At 40.9% G+C, this 25,766-nt stretch overlaps 1 protein-coding gene across 4 annotated transcripts in view; it reads left to right on the top strand.

Annotated features, from left to right (window-relative positions):
* KHDRBS2 (KH RNA binding domain containing, signal transduction associated 2) overlaps positions 1-25,766 on the top strand; it is a 317,562-nt gene that overhangs the window by 205,455 nt on the left and 86,341 nt on the right. For all 4 annotated transcript variants that reach the window (XR_004426194.1, XR_004426193.1, XM_033143192.1 and 1 more), the window contains exons 5-6: positions 5,758-5,885; positions 10,136-10,333. Coding sequence is in view for 2 of the 4 variants with exons in the window: in XM_033143192.1 (XP_032999083.1) it covers positions 5,758-5,885; positions 10,136-10,333 (326 nt within the window). In the remaining 2 variants the exon portion in view is untranslated. The remainder of the gene's footprint in view (positions 1-5,757; positions 5,886-10,135; positions 10,334-25,766) is intronic.

Below are 25,766 nucleotides of genomic sequence, written 5' to 3'. Positions count from 1 at the left end.
CAGAATGTTTCCCTTTCAAAGCAATACACTACAGGTAAATAACATCCATGTTTTAATGCAAATTCTGATAAGATGTTTATCTGCACGGTATCGCTTTCAAAAGGAGATGCACTTGAACTTGCATTTCAGATCTGACGTGCATTCAGCTGGATCACAGCAAAGAACAGACTTGCTTAGATCCCTTCTCTGTGCTTTGAGCTTTGAAAATGTGGATGATGCAACTCAGCCACTTAAAATTTCAGAGATACTTTCAATGTAAAATTTAAAAATGGTGCACTGACAGCAGCGCCTTTTTTGGTGACATGGTCATCAGCACCTACAATTGTATATGGGGCAGTTTATAGCAAAATATATATTTTTTAAAGCAACCAAAGTAAAACGTCCACCACAAGCAATAGGAAAAAAGGAGCAGGAAAAGTATTGAAACACCGACAGCACAAAGGGAACAGTATGTGGAACTAACAGAATGTGAAGCCCAGTTCTACTATTGAATGACTTGGTCTACTTTCCATTTTATATTTTGTCACTATCCCAGTTGCAAGCAGGACCCTTATAAAGTCACAGAGTGCTCTGTTGCTCTGGTTTTTCTATACTTTTTGTACAGAATAGCTGTATATGCATGTTTATTAAGGTCCAGGGGCTTTGCAAGAGATCAGGCTGCAAAGCACTGAAGATCTATGAATTTTCATGTTCATTCTCGGTAGTGGGGACCGCCCTGTGGAACGCCCTCCCATCAGAAGTCAAGGGAATAAACATTCAGAAAATTCCTGAAGGCAGCCCTGTTTAGGGAAGTTTTTAAACTGTGATATTTTAAATGTATTTTAATGTTTGGTGGAAGCCGCCCAGAGTGGCTGGGGAGACCCAGCCAGATGGGCGGGGTAAAAATAAATTATTATTATTATTATTATTATTTAGCTTTGCAGTGCAGGATTTTTTTTAAAAAAAACAACAAAACTTTATTTACATTAAAAAAAACAAAAAATCCCTATGTGGCTCTACTTAAACCAACAAAGCAGAGCTGTTTGAAACTCCACAGGCAACATTCTACTATGCAGCATTGTAATGTAAGGCTGATTTTGGAGGCTTATGGCCCGCAAAAATGGCTTGTAAGGGCTAGCACAGGGCAGTGGAAACTGTGAAGTGGCACGAAGGTCACGAAGAGTCAGACACGACTAGACGACCTAAACAAAACAAAAACACACAATAGTACAAACCACTGGATAATCTCTTGAGGTAAGAAAGTGCAAGGGACAACCTCCTTCATCGAGGGAAGTGAATCCATTTACTTAGTCCACAAAAAAAACCCCTGAACCTATTTGCCTGCACAACTCTGTCATGTGGCACTTTAAAGACTAACAGATGTATGTGTGTGTGTGTGGTTTGAGCATTATAAGCAGTTCTCACAGACACCCTCTCTGATTAATGTGCTTGAGTCTCACTTGATTCAGTCTCTCTATGTGTATTTTCCTTTCTATGCATGAGTATCCAGTGGTACCTCGGGTTAAGAACTTAATTCGATCTGGAGGTCCGTTCTTAACCTGAAACTGTTCTTAACCTGAGGTACCACTTTAGCTAATGGGGCCTCCTGCTGCCACTGCGCCGCCGCCGCACGATTTCTGTTCTCACCCTGAAGCAAAGTTCTTAACCTGAGGTACAATTTCTGGGTTAGCGGAGTCTGTAACCTGAAACATCTGTAACCTGAAGCGTCTGTAATCTGAGGTACCACTGTACAAAGGAGCAACCAGTTGATGTTTTTCTGGGAGTACTCAAGGGTATGCAGTACTGGCGCCCCCTTTTTGGTTGTTGAAAAGTGTGGCACTTACTGTAACAACTTCATGGCGAGTACTGGCACCTATTTTTATAGAAAAAAAATGCACTGGGAGCAACTGTATATAAACCTTACCCAAGAATGGGCAAGTCCGGAGGAAACCCATGTAAGGAGACTGCATAGGAGTGCCGACTGCTGTAAAGTGCACCCTTGCAAACTGTGCTTTCTTTCTACCCAGCGAACTAACTACTGTTCGTTAACTTGAACCGTCCATAATTGATCGATTTGAGGATGTAGCTGAACCTGTTAGAGAAAGAAGCTTGTATTTGAGCTTGTGCAAATGACCCAGTGTTTGCTCATACCAAATTCTATGGCACATTTTCTGTCTTCATTGCTATTCCTGTGTAGCTTCCATCTGACTTGCAATCTCTGTGTTATTGGAAGTATTAGGAGCACCGCATCCAGCTCCAGTGCAAGGCTCTGCATTCAGCTGCCTTCAGAAATGCAGCAGGATGCTCCATTTCTAGTATGACTTGTAATAGTTATGAAAGATTCATTTAATGTTGCTTTCCAGATTAATGAAAGAGTTGGAGTGAGCTTTGTAATCTAAAATTGCAGGCTTCAGGTTTAGAAGATTGCAGTTTCATTACATGCCAAATAGAGCACATATGATAAATGTTTGCAATTATAAAATGAAATATTTCAACTCCATAACTACACTCTCTCTCTCTCTCTCTCTCTCTCTTTCTCTGTTTGCATACAGTTGTCTTTCTTTTGTTATTCCCACTATAAATAGATTGACAGTTCAAATAGTGTATATAACCAGTTCTTTTTAAATAAGACCTTGTTATCCTACCAGCATGCAGGGTGCTTTATGAGTTTCACCCATTTTTGTTGCTTTCTGGGAGCTACTAAAAGCAGGAAGGGCAGGATAGAATTGCTGGCACAATGCATTGATATTGGCCTGTATTATCTTGTTGGGTCACAAATTGTAAAAGCCTAATTATATATTTCTAAAAACTAAAAAAAAATTAACCAGTATACTCAAAGATACCAAAGCTTATAAAGTAAAAATAATAAATCATAAAATGCATTTCTCACTATATTATGGTTATACTGATCTGTCGTCATGCTATGCTGACAGTCAAGAGTCACTTGGAGGCAAGAGATACGTGGACTGGGCTGAGACTTGGCAGCTGACCCTTGCAGGAATCCACCTCAGAGCCAAATGGGTCACCTTGAGAGAAGGGCAATAGTAGTGGGCATAACCTGCTGGGGGCCCTTCTCTCCCTGGCACTGAAGGTAGGCACTTTTCTGGAAGGGGTGAGAAAGAAAGAAAACAGGGTGCGAGTGGGAGAGATAACATCCTTTTGGTAGGAAGTTGTGGGTGGGAGTTGGGCCAAATTAAGAGCTTTAGAAGCCCTAAGCACTTAAAGATTTTGATGCCCCATATATGTAATTCAAATACAGTATAAACAATAATAAACCATAAAATATTTTTCCAAGATGAAACAAAACCTACAGTAAGATGGAAACTAATGTTTATTTTTGTATACCTCCACTTTATTTATATTTGGAAAAAAATATCCTGCTTTTCTAATTCCAAGTCTTTGATCAGATCCTCAAAACTAATCTTAAGTAACATGTGGTAAATCTAGCAATGACACTGGATTGGGGGAGAAAGGCAGTTTAAAGCAAGGTTTGAGTACAGCGAGAAGGGAGTTTGGAAAGGCTCTGCTATGTTAGGTTTTTTTTGGCGTTAGCTTTTGTGTTGTACTCATCTCGGATATTTCTCCTTGTTAAGACTGGCTTGTTTGTTTTCTTAAAAGCAACCCCTCAACCATCTCTGGAAGGTGGAGACAATCTAGTTTTCCAGTGGGAGGCTGGTTCACTGACTTCTTTCAATTATTCTTCAAGGAGATCAGATGTCACATATTCAGTGACCTGAATTCTAAATGGCTTGGTCCCCAATAAGTTCCCAACAGAGACACAGTTTCCATAACTATTATAGGTGGCACACTTTCTATCTTCTTATTCGGTGTTACTAGATCTCAGTATCACAGAGTCTCACATAAAACATCCAGAAATATCAAGACACTTGTACGTCTGTGGACTGAGAGAAGCCTATTGTCAGCTGTACTTCTTGATTGCTGTGGTACTTCATTTTGTTCCCTCACAGCATTGGATATCTCCATGCCAGCTCTTCATCAGATTCCCCATTTCATAGGACAGAAGATTGTTTACTGCAGCTATAGCAGGAATGGGAACTAAGTGTAAGGCATTTCTCTTTGATAAGCAAAATGTGCAGGCCAGCTCTTAGTTTGATAGTAGAATTAAACCTCTCCTAATTATGAAGAACAAATAACATGGGATGCAACCCATGGGGAATGATAGCTCAAGGAAGAATTCTGTGTGCAGAAACATCATATATAAGCTAAAAAGCCCTTTGGGATGCCTTTCTTGTAGCATGCCTCGGGGCTCAATACATCAGAGAATATTCCCCTGTCTTTTTGTGATTACGGCAAATGAAACCACTTTGATATACATTTTCTCCCTTTTTTATAACTGTGTAGGTAGTGTTATTACAAATCTATAGCAAACTGTCACTGTAAGCCACAGTAATGTGAAACAAATGACTGTGGTGCTCCCCCCCCCTTAATGAACAAAGGTGTTGCTTTTGAAACCAGACTGGTCTTTCTGCCACTGGAGCATTCTCTCTATTTACTTTCTTTGTCATTACTTAGAGGTTGCAAAGAGGAATTCCCCCTCCTTTTTTTTGTATGGAAGGCTTAATTAATCTAGTGTGCTGTTTTCCTACCTGAAAGGCACCAAATGCATTAGAGTCTTTACAGTACAGTAGCAGACATAAGAGAGTGGTGCTAATGCACATTTTTTAAAATGACTGCTGTAGAATTACTACACATTTTGTCTAGTGGGCATCTTATGTAATTCTGTTATCAGATTCAGAAGAAACATCGGTTCAGTCTTCTGCTTACTGGTTCAGAAGAAGCACACAGAGTGCTCTGGAATTAGTGCGCTGATATTTTATTTGGAAGGCTGTGCCTCATGTGACTTCACTGTGTAATATTTTCCAAATTAGCAATGCAGTTTTTAAGTCTTGAAGGCAGAAACTCCCAGTTTGAAGACATTTGCACTCTGTGAGGAAGACAATTATTTAAAGACACAAATGGTCAAAGTCATAGGTTCATTGCTACTAAAATATCCTTTAGTTCTTTCACAGTATAGATTAGCTTTTTTTCTAGGTCCAAGTGACAGCTTCGTAAAAGATGTTCTAAAGGAGAAGGGGAGACATGGGTTCATACCTACTGACACCACGTCCACTACCAGTCTTTGCCACATAGAAGTCCTATTTGCTCTACTGGGGCATGTGTACATACCTAAATGCATATAGGCTCCTTGGTATGATCCATACTCTCCATTTTTGTACACTCCATTTTTGTAGGATGTTGATTGCACAAAGGATTGATTACTTGCATTTGGGTGTATAAGCATAGCCCCCTTGGCAATCATGACCTTGAACATGTGGAGGTCGAAGGTAGAATCTGTGAATACAGTTCCATCCTATTCTCCATGGATTGTTTTCTCAACTAGATGACTGTCTATACTAGGTTCTGCACATGGTTTCCATATGTGCAGACAAGGTAGGTTTAAGGCTGAAATCCTAAGCACACTGGCTAAGGAGCAAGGTGTATTCAGCTCAATTGAACATATATGCGTGTGAATGTGCTTAGTATAATGGGATAAGCAATAACTTTTATTGGTTCATAGTGCACTGCATATATTTGAATAATGTATGCATGTAAAATATGTAGGTTTTCCCCCCCAAGAACAAAACAAAACACTCTTCTTATACTGTATAAAAAAGATTCATTTAAGCCCATATATGTGTGTATATCCAATTATTTTGAAATCAAAAGTGACCCAAGTTATACAGATGACAGGATGTTCTTCTGCCTACTCTTTTCCAGGACTATAATGATGAAATCCGTCAAGAGCAATTGAGAGAATTATCATATCTAAATGGTTCAGAAGAGTCAGCTCGTGGACGAGCCATACGGGGAAGAGGGATCCGGGTTCCTCCTGCAGCTCCTTCAAGGTCAGTTGCATTTGCTCTTCTTTACAACCACATTAACAGGTAAACAGTACCTGCAATTCTAGGTACAGGTGGTGTTATTTAAATTGACCACAATTTAGACAAGCTGCAGAATTTCAGACTTGGGGGACCAAATTGACCTCCATGGGCCACATATCCTTAAGTGCTTCTGCCTGTCTGGAATGTGTTCTGGAACACATATTGCCTCTTCCTTCCTTCAAGGAGGGTAGAGGTGTGTGTAGAAGCCTCTGACCTTTGCATGGCTGGAATGTAGCCTCCCCTGCAAAGGTAAGATTCATGTCCATTCTTTCGCCCACTTTTACATCTGGCACCACATCGCTAGTATATGTTGCTGGAAGGTTGCCCACAAGGAAATGCAAAGTTCCCCGCTCCTCAGTCAGAAAGATTGACAGGAGAAAAATATGGGAGTTTTCTTTCAAACAAACCTTCTCACTGAACTTTTAACTACGGTTTAAATACAAGGGAATTTAAAATAGATTTGAGAGTGAACTAATGACTGCTGTGACTAAATGCCAGACCAATATGCAAGTTAGGTAAAGGTAAAGGGACCCTGACCGTTAGGTCCATTCGTGGAAAACTCTGGGGTTGTGATGCTCATCTCACTTTATTGGCCAAGGGAGCCGCTGTACAGCTTCCGGGTCATGTGGCCAGCATGACTAAGCCGCTTCTGCTGAACTAGAGCACACGGAAACACCATTTACCTTCCTGCTGGAGCGATACCTATTTATCTACTTGCACTTTGACGTCGTTTCGAACTGCTAGGTTGGCAGGTGCTGGGACTGAGCAACGGGAGCTCACCCCGTCGCGGGGATTCGAACCGCCGACCTTCTGATTGGCAAGCCCTAGGCTCTGTGGTTTAGACCACAGTGGCACCCGTGTCCCTAATATGCAAGTTAGTTATGGCTTAAGTCCCAGTGTTTTAAGTGACAGATTGAGGGTCCATATGTAAACAAAACTGAACACCCTGGCTAAATCCATACAACTTAAAGCCTTCCTGTTTCGTAGGGCTTGCTTTTCACAGAGACTTTAAAGAACTGCTTTGTTAAATTAGGTCCTTAAATAAGTTACAAACGTCGTACTCAAAATCAGAAGCAATTCAAGGAACCTTGCCTAGGCCCAGTTACAATTGCACAAAATACTTTTAAGTCATGTTACATTAATTTAGGAGTCATTCCATTTGCCATAGAAGGACTTAACTGACTGGTGATGCATTTTAATAGGAGACGTTCAGGGCTAACAAATGGATCTCCTGAGTTTATAAGCGTGCCAGTGTGCGGTAGACTGACTCATTACCTTTATTGTTACATTTTGCAAGCCCCAGTAAGTGTTTGTCCTTCTGGTCGTTATTTTCTATTACCTCAAAGTAATTTTATAAGCTCTTGGTTGAGTGCTTTAAAATAGGGAATGAGAAGAGATCCTGGTTGCATGTTGTTGTTTTTTTAAGTTGTAGGTTCAGTTTCCCTTTTCAATCATCATGAGATAGCCCTTGTAGACATTGTACCTTTATAAAGCAATTGTGACTGCAGCTAGCAGTCCCGCTGCCCATGGCACATGCTTTGGATATCACATCTGCGCAGGAGGCCTATATGCATAAATTTCAATACAGTAGGAATAGACTATACAGTCTCTACTTTCAGTTTTGCAAGGTTTAGATGGTTCAGTTTATACTTCACATGAAAATCCTTAAATGGTGTAGATCTGGTGTCCATTGTATGGGCAGTGGGAATGCCCAGGAGGTGAGGCTAGTAGGTATGATCACAATCCTTCCCTACATGTACATAACTACATAGACCTATTAAGTTCAACCCTTCATTAATAGGAAGCACAATCCTCTCAATAAAACCAGGAACTTTCATTTGAAATTGTGTTATGTTACTGTACTTAACCCATCTTATTATTTCTATGGTAGTTAATAATCGTCTACTGTTGTTCTAATCTAAATGCAATTCATTTCTCTTTGTTCTAGAGATTAACTAATTCTCCTGTCCTTCTGATATCACTCTCCCTCCCAGTGATCTATTTATATAGAGAAAATAATATTCTCTGTCAGTTTTTCATTAATGCTGGAATGAGCAAATCAGGTTATTTGAATCTAGTCTCCTTAAATTGTATTCTTCAGTCCCACTGTGTTTTGAAATCGAGTTCCTACAAAACAAACCCTTCTTGGCTAGTTTGACTACTTCCCTTTATCTCTGTATTTATAAGGCATTAGATTTTGCTAACATTATTATTATTTTTAGAAAATAACCTATCGAATCCTGCTTGTAGTATAATTCCAATTTGAGATTGATAATTAATATAGGTGGAATATTAATCACTTAACGAAGTGACTAGGGCTTGAACATATATGAAAAAGATAGATATGTTTCTACAAATAAGAATACTTATACACTTGTCAGTATTCTACATGCTGTTTCTGCAAAGTCACAAAATTGGAAACACAATTTTAAAAATAAACCCAACAGATAGACTGACCTACACTAGCAAGTAAAGAGAACCAAAACAATATTGACTTGTATTTATAAAACAGTATTGGGTTGAGGATATCTCAATATGTGGAAAATCAAAAGGAACAGACAGACAGCCATGACCATATTTCCAATATGTCAAAGCTCACAGAGGTGATATGTCACTATTAATGACATGACAAAGGTTTTAGAAATGTTCTTTCATTATTGAAGCATTGCTTACAAAGGGAATGTTCTATTTATGACATCTGGGTCCTAGTGTCTTACATCCCTGGGAGGAACTCAGGTTGGCTTATATGATTATTTTCCCCTCGTCCCAATTTTATCATCCCATGAAGCCTGTGAGGTGGGTTAGTGACTGGCCCAAGGATCACCACTGAGGTTCGTGGTTGAGTGGGAAATTTGAACCTGATTCTCCTCTACTAATTTGGTGTAACTAACATGAGTGAAAGTTCACACCAGAGTGCTACATGCCCCTTTATATATTAGTTTTATCCTTCTCCTATATTGAAATGAACTGGAATATATATATTTTTTTTAAAAAAAAAATGTCCAGTAGCACCTTAGAGTGTATGCTTCAGATACACTGAAACAGAAGTCACTTATATAGTGGGAGGGTGAGAAAAACCCCACCCTCCCCTCCCCCTATATATAAGGGTCTGGTGACTTCTGTTTCAGTGTATCTGAAGAAGTGTGCATGCACAGGAAAGCTTATACCAAGAACCACGTAGTTGGTCTCTAAGGTGCTACTGGACATATATATTAATATATATTTTGACTGTTAGACCACACGGCTACCTACCTGAATCTGAAATGAACTGGTCATTCTACAATTACTTTTCTATGATGCATTCTTCCCTTACGTTCTTCTCACAATACACAGCAATTTATTTATTTTAGAAAAAGTTCTTCTCTATTTTCTGGCCCCCAAAATGACTTTCGGGAGTCTTCTAAACTGAAAACAAAGAAACAAAATAAAAGCAAGTGTAACCTGCCAGTTAAATGGGTTAAAAACAACAGCATGAGTTGGGGCATAAAGCAACTGGGTCAGATTAAAAATACATTGCTCCCGCAGGAGGCTAACACAGATCAAAAACCAAATGGAAACAAAAGACTGCTGAAAAAGTCAGAGAAATGAGCTGACTGAACCTCTTTGGGGGAGGGCATTAGACAGTGTGGGGTTCTGGCTTTGATCTACTTGATCCTGAAAAGGGATACAACTGGCATACAAAACCACAGCTGAGCAAAGACAATAATATAGAGATTATGTAGGTTATTCTTTGAGGAAATAGTTGATGAAAGGTCTTGTCCAACAGCTAATATCTGTCACCTACCAAGGTTCCTTCCAAACATCACCTCCTTTGTTCACTCCCCCATCTATCTAAACATAGCCCAGCCTTTCATTTGGCACTATCATTCTACCTAGGGCGAACAAATACCAGTATGTGAGTACGCTGAAAATTTAATGATGATATGAGTGCTTTGAGAGGGGGGTTGTCAAATTCATTTTTCTGTAATCTGTTGCATCGTATATAAGTTGACTAATGCTTATCCTAAAAATGTGTGATAGATTTCATTTCAGGTGTGGTCGGGCCTATGGCTCTCTGGTGGAGTTGTTAAACTCCAACTCTTACCACCCCTATGCATGATGGGAAGCCATAGTCTAGCAACATATGGAGGGTCACAGGTTCCCCATGCTTGTTTTATAGGCTTTGCATTAAGGCTTGTCCTTCACATTAATGAGATTTCCCTATTCCTTCTCAGGGGTCCGTGGGAGTGCAATTCCTCCTCCACCACCACCTGGACGAGGAGCTCAAGTACCAAGAGGAACGCCTGCGACGCGTGGAGTACTCCCAGTCCCCTCTGTAGCCAGGGGAGTCCAACCCTCGAGCAAGATGAGTCCCAGCAGTCCCAGGTTACAGGCCACCCCCTCCGCCAGCACATGAACCCTACGAAGAATATGTAGTACCCCCGTTTTCTTGATAACAACCAATGAATGAAATGAAATACATTTTTTAAAAAAAAAATGTTGGATATATTTGAGTGTCCTCACAATCACTGATTCGCAAGTTAATTGCACATCAGATACACAAACAAGCATGTGAAGTGTACCATTTGTACCATGGATATGGGTTTGGTGGTATGATTTCAGTACTAGTTTGGCACAGTATGACCTTGACAATCATTGTGGCACTGGGCCATCCCCAAGTGTATCCTTTCATTTTAAAACAGGTATATTCTGTTGTGAAATGTTTCGTCCTATGCCAGTGCCACTTACAGGTGCACAGACACCACATGAGGTTTGTCTGTTCTGATCCCCTTGGGTTGATTCTTGGCATTATGGACCACATTCTATGTTAAGTTAAGCAAGTTAACTGTGGTGAATTGATATGTGAAAGAATAGGATTTATCAGTGGCTGCTGTTAATTGTTCACCCAGTTGAACTTTTCCATTTGTCTTTATTTTTCTGGGCTACCTTGTAAAATTTCAGCATAGATAACCCATGATGGGGAAAGCATTCCCCCCCCAAAAAAAAAACAATTTGTGGTGTCTTAATTAATTTCTGCCAAAAACGGAATTAGAAAGAGTGAGTTCTTTGCTATTGCTCATCTAACATTATAATAATCCTCAGTTTTCTCAGCACAAGCTCTCAAAGAGATCAATCTTTCAAAGTTTTTTTTAAAAAAATCACATTTTTGTTTTATGTTGTGGCAGTGTTTAAAAAGAGACAACGAAATAGTTACAAAGCTTTTAAGTAGCTCTGAGCATCTTCAAGACTGAGAGGCAGCATATAAATTTTCGAAGGAAGGAAAAATGTGTACAGTGGTACCTCGGGTTACAAACTTTAATTCATTACGGAGGTCCGTTCTTAACCTGAGGGCCGCTTTCGCTAATGGGCCTCCCGCTGCCGCCACGCCGCGATTTTCCGTTTCTCATCCTGGGGCAAAGTTCGCAACCCAAGGTACTACTTCCAGGTTAGCGGAGTTTGTAACTCGAAGTGTTGAACCCGAAGCGTTTGTAACCCGAGGTACCACTGTATGAGGCTTGCAGGCTTTTGAAAAGCAAATCATTGAGATTTTTTTTCTCCTTAGACTTGATATAGTAGCGTAATAGAGGGACAATGGATTCTAGTGGACAATAGGTAGTTTCTGAGTATCTGGAATATAATGAATCATATCCATCTAACATAGTGGACGCTCTAAACCAGTTTGCCTAGTCAGGCAGATTTTCGTGAAGTTCATTGGTAGAAGCAGTTTGTTTTCTTGTTTTAACTTGAAGGTACCAATGTGTTTTAAAGCCTGCCAACATAATGGCTGCTTATCCCTTTATATTTTTATACAATCCAACCATAGCAAAACACTTTAAAGTTCAATTGATTTCATTAGAGTTATAATTAAGCACATGCTTAGCTTTCCAACAGAAATCAATAGGACTTCATGTGCTTAACTTAGGCTGGATGGTGCCCTTATTTTTGTAGAGCTCAGGATGCCCTGTTGATTTTAATGGGCCTTGCTCCCCAGTAATAATTCATCAACAGTGTACTAATTGCTGGGAGCAGGGCTGTAGCTAGGGGGTGGTGAGAAAGGCCCCCGCCAGGGGTGCAGGTGAGGGAGGGGTGCAGAATCTGCTTAAATATGTCCATAAAAATTAATATGGATTTTCTGTGAAAGAAGTTCATTACAAGGTGAAGTGCTTGAAGAATGGAATGTGTGGAGGGGTGTGTGTTGGAGGAGAGGCGGAAAGAAGAGCTAATTTGGTCCATGGCTAGGGGGTGCAATCTGGACAGTTCTGCCAGGGGCCGCAAGATCACCTAGCTACGGCTCTGGCTGGGAGGTTGTCATGTGGAGAATGTAATTCCTCATTGCCTCTGTAAATTTAGATTTAACATTGCACCTCAGTGAGTAATGCTAAACCAGTAGAAAAGACTTTGCTGAATGTCCCACAAATATCATGGATGTGGGATAGTGAGACCTTTTAATAATCTAACAAGGCATTTTCATTCTCATACCAGTCGAGGAGCCAAAATACATATTTCAGTAATCAAAATACAACATGGGTGTTTGGAATTGGTTGTCCGAAATTGTATTCATATTCAGAATGAGCTATCCTAATAATGTCAATATGCTGCTGGGAAAGTACGAATTTTGGCAATGCAATCTTATATGCGTTGACTCTGAATTAGTTATCACTGTGCTCAGCGGGGTATTTCTGCTATACAAATGTCTTAAGAATGCAGTCTTGAGTGAGGCAACCGCGTGTTTTCTGTCCTCTTAACTGCTACAGAATTAAATGCCTGCTTAAGTATCAAAGATGTATTAACACATGTTTTGTCTATTAAAAGCTTCAACGCATGGTGGTAGTCAGCTCATGGGTCACAATATGTGCCTTAAGCATATTGGCCAGCCTCTTAAAATGAAATCCCCTCTAACTGAACTATTCATTAGGCCTGACTTATGTCACTGAGTTGTGGTTTTGAGAGCATATTTGTTGCCACAGTGCTTGATAGGTCCTCAGATGCATATGCTGTTGCCGCTTTGTGGGTAGAAGAGCCATGACCCAAATGGTGACATAAGCTGTACATTTACAGGAAAACTCCAGCATTCTCATATTTCCCCCTGGTAATTTTTGTTAAGAAATTTTGCTGGAGATCTCAATGTGCTAAAAGGGCTGTGTAATTCCCCCCCATTCTCCATATTTTCATTGAATTTTTAGTAACAAAAAAACAGGTTCCAGAAAAAATAAAATAAGGTGGGTGTGGGTGTTGTTGTTTTTTTAAATCACAATTGCCCATAAAGAAGTATAGGATATAGCTATACAATCTATTAAGTCAATAATAAAACAACCAAGAGGGAAGGCTGTGTGGTCTAAAATTACAAAGCATTCCATGGTCTAAATCAAAATAATTACAAAATTTTATTTCAAAAAGAAGATAGAAAATAACCTTGGTTATTTTAGACCGTCAGTGCTGCTGCCAATGTAGGCTGTGACTGCCTCATTTATTGTTACTGGGGCGTTCCTCATCTGGTGAACCAGACGACTATATCGGCTGGGAAATGCCAATAGGTCGCAGTTATAACTAATGAGAAGGTGAATAATGTATTTGGTGAATTGAAAATACCAATACATGTATTTGGTAAATTGAAATAACATTGTATACGCATATTGGACGAAAAGTATTCAGAGTGAGGATAGCGGTGAGCCGCATCTTAATTGCATCTTTTTAAACCCACATTTTAATCAACAGTGACTTGAGCACATGACCATGAACCACAGAGAACCACATTTAATTTGAGAGACCTTATTCATGTGTGCTGTTAAGGTATGGGGGAACATAAATGAGCTCTTTGATGAGTTTCTTGTTCTATATTGCATCAACACATCTGTTGGGTGGGTGGGGGGAATACATTCCTGGGTTTACTCGGCAGGATGGTTGATTTTCACTTTTCCTCACACTGCTTGAGGCAATTAGCATTGACTACATACTTTCACAGAGAAGTTCCTAAACCGTCCTGAGACAAAGTAAGCACTGTATTTTTGTGTAACATGTAAAAGGCATCTCTAAAGTTTAGAGTCTAAATTGCTGTGTGATATATGTGAAGGGCACTGTAATTTTATGTGAATTTGTGCTTATAATATAAACAGGTTTAAATATTAGCGGTGTATAGTAGTCACTTTATGTCTGTGAAAGGCTGTGGGGGTTATTTTCAATGGAAAAAAGAACTATTGACTGTGGTTTAAGTCCTTGAAAATCAGGACCGGGGAACCTGTGAGCCTCTACTCCACCAGTCCCAAGCAGCATGCCCAGGGGTTTCAGGTATGATGGAAGTTGTCAGCCTGCAGTATCCAAAGAGCCACATGTTCCCAATCCCTGCAGTAAATTGACAAATCAAATGTCCAATGCTCTGGAACATTCTCATTAACACTAATGTTGGCTATTCTCATTTAAGATCTCATAATGATTTGTAATAGAACCAAAGTAAATAAGGGGCTGCCTGTTACTAGAAAAGGTCTCATCAGAATGGCAAAACGGTTAAAATGTGCATATTGGGGGGTGGAGGTTTTGGCTGTATTCAGAAAACACTTTAATCCATTTCCCCAGCGTTTCCTTGCCTGATCATTTCCAAGTTTTATGTGATCCTTCACATGATATAAATGCCTAAAATGACTCCTCATGTTTGTTCCAGGTAGGGAATTCAATAAAAAACAAAACCAAGGATTCCAGCAAGACAATATCCTTTATTAACTAGTAACTGCAGTAAACTAGTGATGTACTTAGCATTATGTAAGCTGTATGTAAAAGAGTATAAAAGGCTATGTGAAACCTGTGATAGGTGCAGCGCACCCATCTTTTATGGGAGTGTCCTTTACCGCAGTAAAGTTAATAAAAAGGGTATAGCTTTGTCCACTACACACAACATCAGAAGCTCTCCCTCCCCCACTATAACCTGTAGGTTACCCACCCTTAGGTATACACAAATGTTCTGTGCTTCTTGATCCAGATGCACAAAGGCTGAAGCACACAACTGCCTCCTGGTCAAATAAAAGCCTCCTGCATTCAAATGATATAATTGTAAATGGTCTTTCTCCCCTCCCCCTGTAAAACCTAAGGAGAGCCACAAATAGCTCTGAGTCTGTGTCATATGACAACATCTAATGTACGAGTAGTATGGCAGATCATAATTTTTGACAGCTCTTTTAGATATATATAAATATATATATAAAAGGCAAAACAAACTGGAAAGCAAAATGAGGCATACTGCTTTTAATGCCATGTAGTTTCTTCTCTGTGCTGTTTTTCAAGCTGCAATACAAATGATTGAAAATGAAAGCTAATGTCACATTCAACTATTTAAGCTCCGTTGGCCATTTACATTTTTCAATGGGTTTTAGGCAAGTTGGAACAACTGCACTTACCCAGTGGATTCATGGACAATGACAAGCATTACAACAGGAGACATTTTGTCACATTTTAGTCTTTCTGCACAGAACCATTGTGTTTATGAATATGTTACAGTGGCTTCACAGCAGTGGGGAATGATTTTCTTTAACGTTGAAATTGGTCCTATAAAATATACTACAAGTGGTGTGTTAAAGGGAGAAAAGGACACTTCATAAGATAAGAGTATCCAGAACTGTTTCTTATGGGTGATTTTGGCACCATTTTGCAGAAGCGAGAAAACAACTCATCTGTTTGAAAAAGAAGGATCATCTTTGTTTCCCAACACTCCAGGAACATTTTCCTGCACACTGGTTCTTTTTTAATTCCTCCATTGCTAACAACTAAAATTGATTTCTGTTTTGGTAAACAACAGATCACAAGACAAAACACCTGCAGAAACATTTCCCTCAAAGCTTAATTAGGGTACAGGGAAACTCACAAAGGTCACCCAGTACTGCTAATCACACAGAGTAGCAAATATTGCACCATCTTCACACTGGTGCATTTTCTTAGCTTGACTAAGACCTTGTCAGCATTTCTGCTTGCCCCACACTCCAGATAAAAAAAACATTTCTGCCTTTAAGACAGGCATTCAGGCCTATTTTCATCATGAGCTAATGCTTCTTGGCCAAAGTTTTCTTCCGTTCCACGACTTCTGAGGTGATCATCTTCATTGGGCATGCAAATATGCCAACAAAATTGAGCTCATTGCACTCCAATTGTGAGTTTACCATGAATGACTGCAGCCAAGCTACCGGTAACTCTGTATGAGGCTCACAGAGCTTTCCTGTAAAATTTGCTAGTGATAACTGTGTGAGATCACTTCCTTTGTCTGCTTTGGCAGGAAGCTGTAATGCTGCATATGGCCTGCCTTCCTATGCATCTCTCTCGTTCTTTATCATGCTTCCAAGCTGACCACATGTGCATGCCTGAGCTCTGTAGCTCAGACACCATTTTGAACTTAGATTTTATACTTTTGTAACTTAGATAGTAGTCATAAACCTGCCTACATTTTGCTACTGTAACTGCTGCTTCAAGACCTAGGTTATGCAAGTAAATACTACTTTTACATCTTCACCAAACAATGTCTGTGAATTGTTATCTTTAAGGGGGAGAAAAGGGGTAATACCAGAGAAAATCCAGTTGTCCTTAATGCATCCTGATTTATTGTTTCTAGAAGGTTAGATCAACCTTATCTTAGCTTCCAAGTTTAAAGCTGCAGAGAATGGTACTTGGCTGAGCTCACCCATATGAGCAAGGAAGGTTAATAACTAAACAATACAGTATATCCTTTCCTAGTGCCTAAATGCATTCCTACAAAGATAATGAGGGAGGAAATAGGCAAGTAGTCAGTTGTGCCCAAGGCACTATGAAATATGAGTAGGTAAGTGAAGGTACTTCATTGGGAAGTGTGAGCTGGGGCTGAGATGATTGAGATGCAGATAAAGTAGTGGTAAAAGTGCATTCACCAGAGAAAGAGATTAGTGGAAGATACAACTGTGGAAATGGTGGCACATACAGTAAGTACTTGGAAGGCCCACTTCTAAGGCAGAGGTACAATTTTCATCAATACTGTACTATTTTGTGATCAAATCTCTTTTTGGGGGGTGTTTGTGTGATTGAAATGGATAAATCCATCCTTAGTTTCTTCATATGAATGGCTTCCTATATAGAATAGTGCCTATGCAATTTCTGGCTGCAGCAGCAACTGCAAAACTAAGATAAGATTGGAGGTGGGGCCAGGGGTAAGTAATCTGTGTCAGGAGTGACACCTCACAAAACAGGAATGTGAAAGTTCATAGAGTTAGAGGGGGGCTCATATGCCATCCAGTGCTATCCCCTGGTTAGGACATCTCCAGCTGAGATATAAATTCACTGAGAAAGAACACCTGACCTGACACCCAGAACCAGCACGATAGGTGTCATTTACTGGCAAGTATTTGCATAAGCATGGTGAATATTAACAATGAGCTTTCTGCACAGGACTACTTCCAAGTGGGTCATCAGAACTTGACCTATGACCAGCCTTGCACAAGACTTGGATGCTGTTGAGCTTCCCCATGTGGTGGATTATTATAGGTTGAGTCTCCTTCCCACTGGGTTTTGGAAGTTAGTGCTAGCTTTCTAAGCTAAGAGTTGGATGCTTAATCATTCCATGATTGAACATATTCTATTGATTCAAGTGGGAGGAAGATCCAAGATAATTAGATATTTCTAGGTGAGCATATTTAATTGCATTGAAAAGTACTGAAAGCAAGTGTATATACCTAACAATTTATTTGTCAAACATAATATGGCTGTCTCTGTAGTTTGAAAATGTATTTTTATTCATAATTCTTTCGATATTGCACTGATTGCCACTATGCACAGTGAATAAAATGTTGAAAAACACACATAGAACAAAGACGATGGGAACAACCTGACATTACAAACAGTGGAACTTGCCAGACTGAATAGCATATTGATTTAAAGTGATGGATTGTTTTTTATGCCTAAGGCACTTAGATAAAAGGCTAAATGATGTTTCACTAATATTTGCTGTGTCTTGAAAACTCAGATTGCAATTTTTTACTCTAATGACAATAAACAGTAGATTGATTATATATTATTATGAAGACTATATTAGGGGTTTTAGCAGAATATTATGAATAATAATATAGCATAGAGTATGAAAGAGGGAGGTAGAATTTGTGCTCTGCTCCTCTCAATGCCTTTTACAACAACCACCACAATAAAAGCACCACTCTTTGCTTTGGCAAATTTCTTTAAAATAATTGTGCCAAATTGACAGCAGTTTTTAAAGGAATCACAAAAGGGATTTTACACTTGAAAATTAAAAGGTGGTTTTCTCTTTAGTGGGGTTGACAGCCTCAAGCATTCTGAAAGAATAATGACTTAATCCACAGGAGGGTGTTGTGTGCAAGGTCAATTGAGATGTCATACCATGTATGTGCTTGCATAGATACCATCAATTGTGGTGAGGATTTTGCTGGGCATTGGCATCATGGCTTGACCTTTATTCATTTTGGAGAAGGTGCAAAAAGGAAATCATGGCCACGCCAATCCAGTTATGGGAACTTGCATGCCTAAAAGTGGGCTTCCGTGTGCATATGCCTAACTGCAAATATTTTGTTGTTGTGTTGTTGTTGTTTATATTTATTAGTTACTTTAAAGAAAAAGAAGCTCGAAGTGACTTAGAAAACGGAACATTGGAAATAAGTTTTACAAACAAAATTCAAAATTCAACTTGAAATACACCAGATACATATATCCAGCTCCCCCAACCTTGCTAATAAAATAAACAAAAAATTAGATCCAAATACCTGGTTGAATGGAGGGACACGTGCGGCGCTGTGGCTTGCTGATCAGAAGGTCGGCGGTTCGAATCCTTGCGACGGGGTGAGCTCCCATTACTCGGTCCCAGCTCCTGCTGACCTAGCAGTTTGAAAGCACGTCAAAGTGCAAGTAGATAAATAGGTACCGCTTCAGCAGGAAGGTAAATGGCGTTTCTGTGCGCTGCTTTCGTTCACCAGAAGCGGCTTAGTCATGCTGACCACATGACCTGGAAGCTGTACACCGGCTCCCTTGGCCAGTAACACGAGATGAGCGCCCCAACCCCAGAGTCGGACACGACTGGACCTTTGGTCAGGGGTCCCTTTACTTTTACCTTTTACCTGGTTGAATAAGAATATTTTTGCCTGGCACATGAAAACAGATTGTGATGGTACTAGACATTCCTTCCTGGGGAGAGCATTCCATAAATGGCAAGCCACCACTGAGAACCTCCTTCTTGTTTCACCATCCTCTACATCTCCCTCGGATGAAGAATGCAGGGCATGGGTTGCTTCATGTGGGGAGAGGTCTTGAGATGCATAAGGTTATATATGTCAAAACCAGCACTTTCAATTGTGCTCAGAAACTACTAAGTAGCCCATGCTGCCATACCAGAAACAATGTTATGTGTTCAGACTGTCCTGCCCTGGTAAGCAGCATGGCTGCTGAAATCTCTACCAGAATATATCCAGCTGCTGAGGCTGCACATATATATTCCTTTAAAAGAAACTGGAATCCCAGTAGTCAATTGTTTGGAAGGGGTGGATTTATTCCCTCCTGCTTTCCCCCTCCAGCAGTATTTCTGCTCACTACAATTCTAGTTTCCTTTTAGAACTAAGTGTGTGCGCACCTAGCTGTTGCACAGTCTTGGATCAGAGCTGGCGATGATGTATCCCAGGGCTAGGGAATCTCAGGCCTTGGGGGTCAAATGCGGCCCTCTAGACCTCTTTTGCTGACCCCCCAAATTCTCTCTACAGTTCAGCAGCAACAGGGGTGCCAACTTGAATAAAATATTGAGGGGGCCCAGGTAAGCCCCGCCCTCCAAAATTGGTCACAAGACAGGGCGCACCCACACTATTTGAACGGTAATAGCCATCAACTTGGGGGGATCCTCAAATATTTTATGGGGGACGATGAAGGGAGCTGGCTCCGATATGTACCACTTTGTACTTTTGGATCATTCAGTACAGGTTCCAAACAGCAATAGAAGAGCAACATTTCTGAGGCAGGAGACTATAGTGATGCCCATAGTTTCCACATTTGAAGCTGTTTAGCACGTAATGCACCATAAAGCATATGTATTTATCATTCTTGTGTTTTTGTTAGGTCAGCCTCTTGGTCTGATACTGAGTCTCTAAGGATTGTTTGTAAAAGAGAAACAATATAATTTTGTGAAGCGGGCGCCTCTCTTGACTGAAATATTCAGTGATATGTTCCAACTTTAAAGGGTTGCTATTCACTGCCAGATGGAGTTGAAAAGAAGCGCTGACACAGCCTAAAGTGCAATGTTGCTATGTTTGATGCTAATACAACCGCAGCCTAATAAATATTCATATAGATATATAGTAATCTAAGTGAAGGGTAACAGCCAGGGGAATATTTGGCCTTCGCTTGGCCCTTAAATATTCATATTGCCTATCCCTTTTAGCAGAGATGCTTTTTATAAATCCTAAAATACTGCACTATAGCAAGAGCCCCTCCCCCAACCCAAGGCTTCTTTTCTCCAGCCCATCTAAGTTCTTCATTAAAGCTAACTATTAAAAAGCCATTAATTGCATAAGCTTCCTAAGCACACTTCCTATCTCAGTAAGGGCCTGCAAACTGCATACATTACATTCTCCTCCTTCCAAGCCCAAGCCAGCTGACACCAGTTGCCTGGCAGAAAATATTCTGATTGAGTTGCCATGTCTTGATATTGCATCACTGTAATTTTGTTAAAAAGTATTTTGAGTCTTACTTGCAGGCTCCCTTGAAGGATTTTGTAGCCTTAAAAGCATGATGGTGAGGATACTGTTTTATTATTAATTAATTAATTAAGATTGACCCAATTCAGAGGCTATCCAGTTAAAACACAGTAGATAAACTCAGGAAGGTTTTGCCAGCTAAGGAGGTGGTCTTTATGGCTACTTTCCCTTTGAAAAGAGCAGTCTGCCTGTGGGATTGTACTTATACTGCCAAAATCACCCCATGTGAAGCCCATAGAAAGATTTCCTTCTGGAGGTAGGGGCTGAAATGAGGTATGGGAGTTTGTCAGAGGTAGTCAAGAACCCATAGGATTCTTAGGCCTCTTGTTCTGCTGAAAAGCATCCAAAACTACATTTAGAGCTGGCTTAGTAATTTTCCTACAACAATGTCTGTGACTAAATAACAGAATAAAATCTGTTGCTGTTGCTCCCTACTGCTGAAGTCAGTTGGACGGATTTTTAAAAATGGAAGAAAAAAAGTGGAAAATCTGCCCCTTCCATTTTTTTTTACCCTGGCGGGGCTTAAGCAATGTCAGCTGGTCCACCATTGGATCTTCTTGCCTGCAATATAGAATTGCTCTGTAAGGCACCATCAGCCTTATACATTTAAAACAGTATCATACTAGAGTCATGGACTCCCCCAAGAATCATGGGAACTGTAGTTTCTTAGGACTCCTGAGCATTTTGAGGAGACCCCTATTACTCTCACAGAGTTACAGTTTCCAGAGTTTAAAGTGGTATTATACTACTTTAAATGTGCAGCGCAGGTGGGACCTGAATCAGTTTCAATTGATCATGCTAATATATATAGCAAACTCATTTTCTAGTTATAGATCCTTACGTATTTATGGGGAAAGAACTTCCTTAATGAGGACTGAGCATGCCCAGTGGGCATGGAATATTTATTGGCTGTTGTGGGGTGAGAGTTGAGAAAACTAAAGAGGGAAGGGAAAACAGAAGGGTGTGACTGGCTGACTGGAACTCTTGACATATCCCAGTTGTCTAATAGATTGACTACCTCTGTGCTCATAGCCCTAACATAACCTTCCAGAATTCTCTATTAGTATGGAGCTTTGAGAAGGGTTGCCGTGCCCCATTTCACTGCTTAAGGTGAAACGGTAAGTGCTCCCCTGCTCTGCCACCAGCATGAGAACTGATTTATGGCAAGAGCTTGTGAGATCTTGCCAGATATCTGCAACGATGCCTGCACCGCTTCTCTGCCAGCATTGGAGGCGGTGGAGCACCCATGTGTGTGCTTCTCTGGGGGGCTTCTGTCACCTGAGGCAGCTGCTTCACCCCATTTCACAGGTTCTGGCTTTGAGATCTGCATCCATAGCATGTGCCGATTTCAGTTATATCTGAAAATATAAACCAGCCGTCATTTCAACCAGAAATAGGCTGTGAACTAGCCGAACCATATTTGCCGTTCAGTTTTTAGCTCTGTGTGAATTGCCAAGGAATTATTTGTTTTTATTTGAAGAAAACATTCCTTTTTCTCTCCTGCAAGGAGGACTTCTGGGCCAAAAGCATAACTCTGTAATTTAAAGCAGCCCAGCTGGTCTTCTGGAAAGAGAAACCTAAAGATGACAACCTTCTGCTGGACCAACCAGTCACCTGTAATATAGCAAGAAAGCTTTTCAAGCTACACATTATTCACCAGGTGTACAGTGAAAATAATAAATAAAAAATAGGTGCTGTTAATAACCTAGGCTGATTGGGAGGAAATGGTGTCAGCAATCCAGCAACAGAGATCTTCTGTACATAGAGTGCTAGAGGGTGTGTGTGGGTGTGTGGAAAAGAGAGATAAATCCAGTGATCTTCCTATGCACCCGTAGAACTGCCCATGTGAGGGGTGATATCTCACTGCCTTTCATGGGTAACTCTGGTAGGAGTGAGTGAGCACCCACTTGTTCAGCTCAAATATCCACTGGGATGCTCATTTTGCTCATTTGGACTGTTCAATATGATTTGTTTGACTTGGGAAGGGCCTCAGCTCAGTGGTAGAGCCAGTTGTGTAGCGTGGGGAGGGGGCCATGGAGGCCACTGCCCCAGATGCAGAATTCTGAGGGGGTGCAATCAGGTGCCCCCATTCAGGCATCGGCTTCTATGGCAATCCCTGCCCTGCCTTGGCAAAGGTGGCAGAGCTACTCAGGCCCATGGTGAGTGGGCTTGAACGGAAGGAGGTGGGCAAGGGGTGACCCCAGCATGGCCTGGCCCACAGCTCCTCTCTGCAGATGCTGGGGGAATTTGCCTGCCAAGAGTTGTGTTGGCAGCGGGGCAGTGCAGCACTGCAGCACGGACCCATTCAGCTCTTTGTGGGTGTCAGTTTGCATTTCTTAGTGCAGAAAATATTGATGCGTAGAGATCTTTCCTATTCTACTTAAGTCAAGAGGCCTCTGAGCTTCTCTGTGTGAAAGAAACCAGCAGAAGGTTCATGTTGTTTGGGTTATTCCTTCAGAGAAGCTGAGTACAGCTGGATTAAACTGGTTCTGTTATCTCTTTCTGTCAGGGTCATGCTGACTATAATAGTGAGGCCAAAAGGAGCCTGGGTTTCACTTTCTCTTTCTATCTCTCTTCCTTCTGGTGTGATGTTCTGTACATAGTGTGCTTAGTGTTAAGGTTCAGTCTTATTTTAAGTTATTGTAAGTTTAAGTTACCGCTAAGTCTGCTGCAACTGGATTTCTTATGAACAGTGTCAATCCTGAATATGCTCATTATGCTCATTTGCCTTCAGTAGCAGTAAAGCTTTGCTGGGTGAAATACAATAGCCTCTGGTCTATTTTTTGGGAATCCTGCAACTTGTTTTACTCTGCTAACTATACGCTGGAATCTGCTCTGGATCAATATTGAATAGAATTCCATGATAGTGAGGAGGCGTTCTGGCAGTGGGAGAGCATCTGTGCATGCAGAAGGTCCCAGGTTTGATCCCCAGCATCTCTGGGTAGGGGGTCTGAAACCCTGGTGAGGCACTGCCAGTCATAGACAGTACTGCGCTAGATGGACCAGTCCTCTTGCCTCCTTCCCAAAGCCAGGCAAGCATTTACTGGTCTTTGGGGAAGAGGTGAGAGGTCTCTAGGACCTTGTCATAGCCTCACGCCTCCTTCCCCAAACCCAGCTTAAGCCTGTGCCCCCAGGGTTGGGAGAGGGCCTCAAATGTTGGCCTCACACAGGGCTGGCATATTACCAAGGCAATTAGCCTGTGAGGTGGCAATTCAGATGCCACCACCCAGCCACTCTTTGAAAGCATGGGATATTTAGATTGTTCTGTCATCCAACTCCGATCTGTTCTGTCATCCAACTCCGATCAGTTCTGATGGTTTGAAAGAGATTATTTTAATTTTAAAACCCACATGCCTTCTTAATTGCAAGGTGAGCACGTGGTGGAGCTCAGTGCTAAATTGGGCATAGCAGCAGGTGGATAATAATAAAAAAATGTGATTTTTCAAACAGCAGCGTTCCGTTTCGACTGACAGGGGCCCTATGTAAGGTGATGTCTTGCTAAATGATTAATGAGCTCTCTTCGTAATGGTGATGTGGGTTTGTGAAATATTAACAGCCTCTTCCAAACCTACCTGCCTTAGTGTCTAATATTATTCAATAATACAAAATAGTAATATAATTATATTTCAGGGATGAATAATTGGATCAAGTCAGAATGCAGGAAATTTGGGCAAAGTGTTATGACAGCTCATCGAGTCAAATATATTCTGTAGGAATCTTTTCACATGCTGCATTATTGGCTTAAAAAAAGAAAAGAAAAGTCACCATAACCCATAGTCTTGTTGTCACCTGTCCATCTCAAGAGACAATGAAATGCACATCTAGGGGTGGAGTCAAACCACTGCATTAGCAGCAGTGAAGTGGCCTCTCCGGGGGCAAGCCAGGGCAATGCATATGTAGATCCTGGGCTTCTCTCTCAGTCAAAGAAAAGCAGAGCAATACGTTTGGCACCAGCTTGACTGCAGGAGTTGCTGGAAGGAGGCATACAAGGTGCCATCCAACTATCTTAGGGACTCCCCCCCCCCCGATTTGTGTAATGTTTACTTAGCTTCCCAAAGATGTCCCACAAGGCGGTGGGTACAGATTTTTCCTCGGGGCTTACTCCCGAAGCCTTTCTCATGACGTGAGTATGGCTGCAAGGCAACAGAAGTTTAGGAGCAGAGTTTTCCTTCTCCTAAATGTCCTACCTTGCCAGGTTGACAAGCTCCATCTGCCCCTCAATCAAATAGCCTGTGTTCATTGTTATAGAGATGAACCCAGGAAATTAAAAGGTCTTTTCCCAGTTTCAAATACAATCAGCTCTTTTGGCTGTGTTTCTGACACTTAACTGGCTGGGGACTGATGGGAGTTGTAGTCCAAAACATCTGGAAGGCACCACTTTGAGAGAGGTCGCATTAACATTGTAGCATCCCTCTCTTGGTAATGTTCTGTACCTAATCTCAGATAAATTGTTTCATATGGTTCTGAAGTGTGCTCATTCCTAATAGATCCCCTTTTCTTATGTTTGATCAGAAGTGCAAGTGTAGTTCAGCTCTTTAAATTGAAATACCAATGATGTGGGGACTGACCTTATTCTAAAGTGTAGTGCCTTAGATTTGACCTGGTCCACTTTGAGCAATCACTATAAGATTGAAAACTGGGATGAGGACCCGGAGGCATTATGCCAGAGTATATTGGCACATTGCTCATATTTAACAGAGGTCATTCTTAAGGACTGGAAAACAGTCATTATCTGCATACCGTCAACTTTTCTGGCTGTTTTCCTTTTAAATTAGATGAGCTTTTATTCCCCTGTGCATTTAGTTACAAGAGATGTCTCTTTGACATAATGTATCCTTGTTACATATTTTCTATCCAAAGGGGCAGTAAGTACTGCCTTATATAGCAAAAATTAGAAATTGAGTGGGTGTAGTTTTTTGTAAAAAAAGAAAAGAAGGGGGGGAGTATCTTTGGCAGCTAGAAGGTGTTAAATGAGAGAGATAAAATGGGTAAGGTGCTACAGAAAACCAGTATAATCAACGAGTACCATATGTATCATTTTGCTGTTCTCATTGCCTTTTGCATGAACCAGGGTGCAAAAGCAGAGAGGGATACAGGGGAGTACATTGCATTTGGAGGCTGCTGCTGAATAGCAACCAAGGAGATCATGTGCAGGACT

This window comes from Lacerta agilis, chromosome 3, assembly GCF_009819535.1.
Source record: "Lacerta agilis isolate rLacAgi1 chromosome 3, rLacAgi1.pri, whole genome shotgun sequence".
Classification (NCBI taxonomy): domain Eukaryota; kingdom Metazoa; phylum Chordata; class Lepidosauria; order Squamata; family Lacertidae; genus Lacerta; species Lacerta agilis.
Note: the sequence above shows the minus strand (reverse complement) of the source record. Positions and strands in the feature narration are given on the sequence as shown.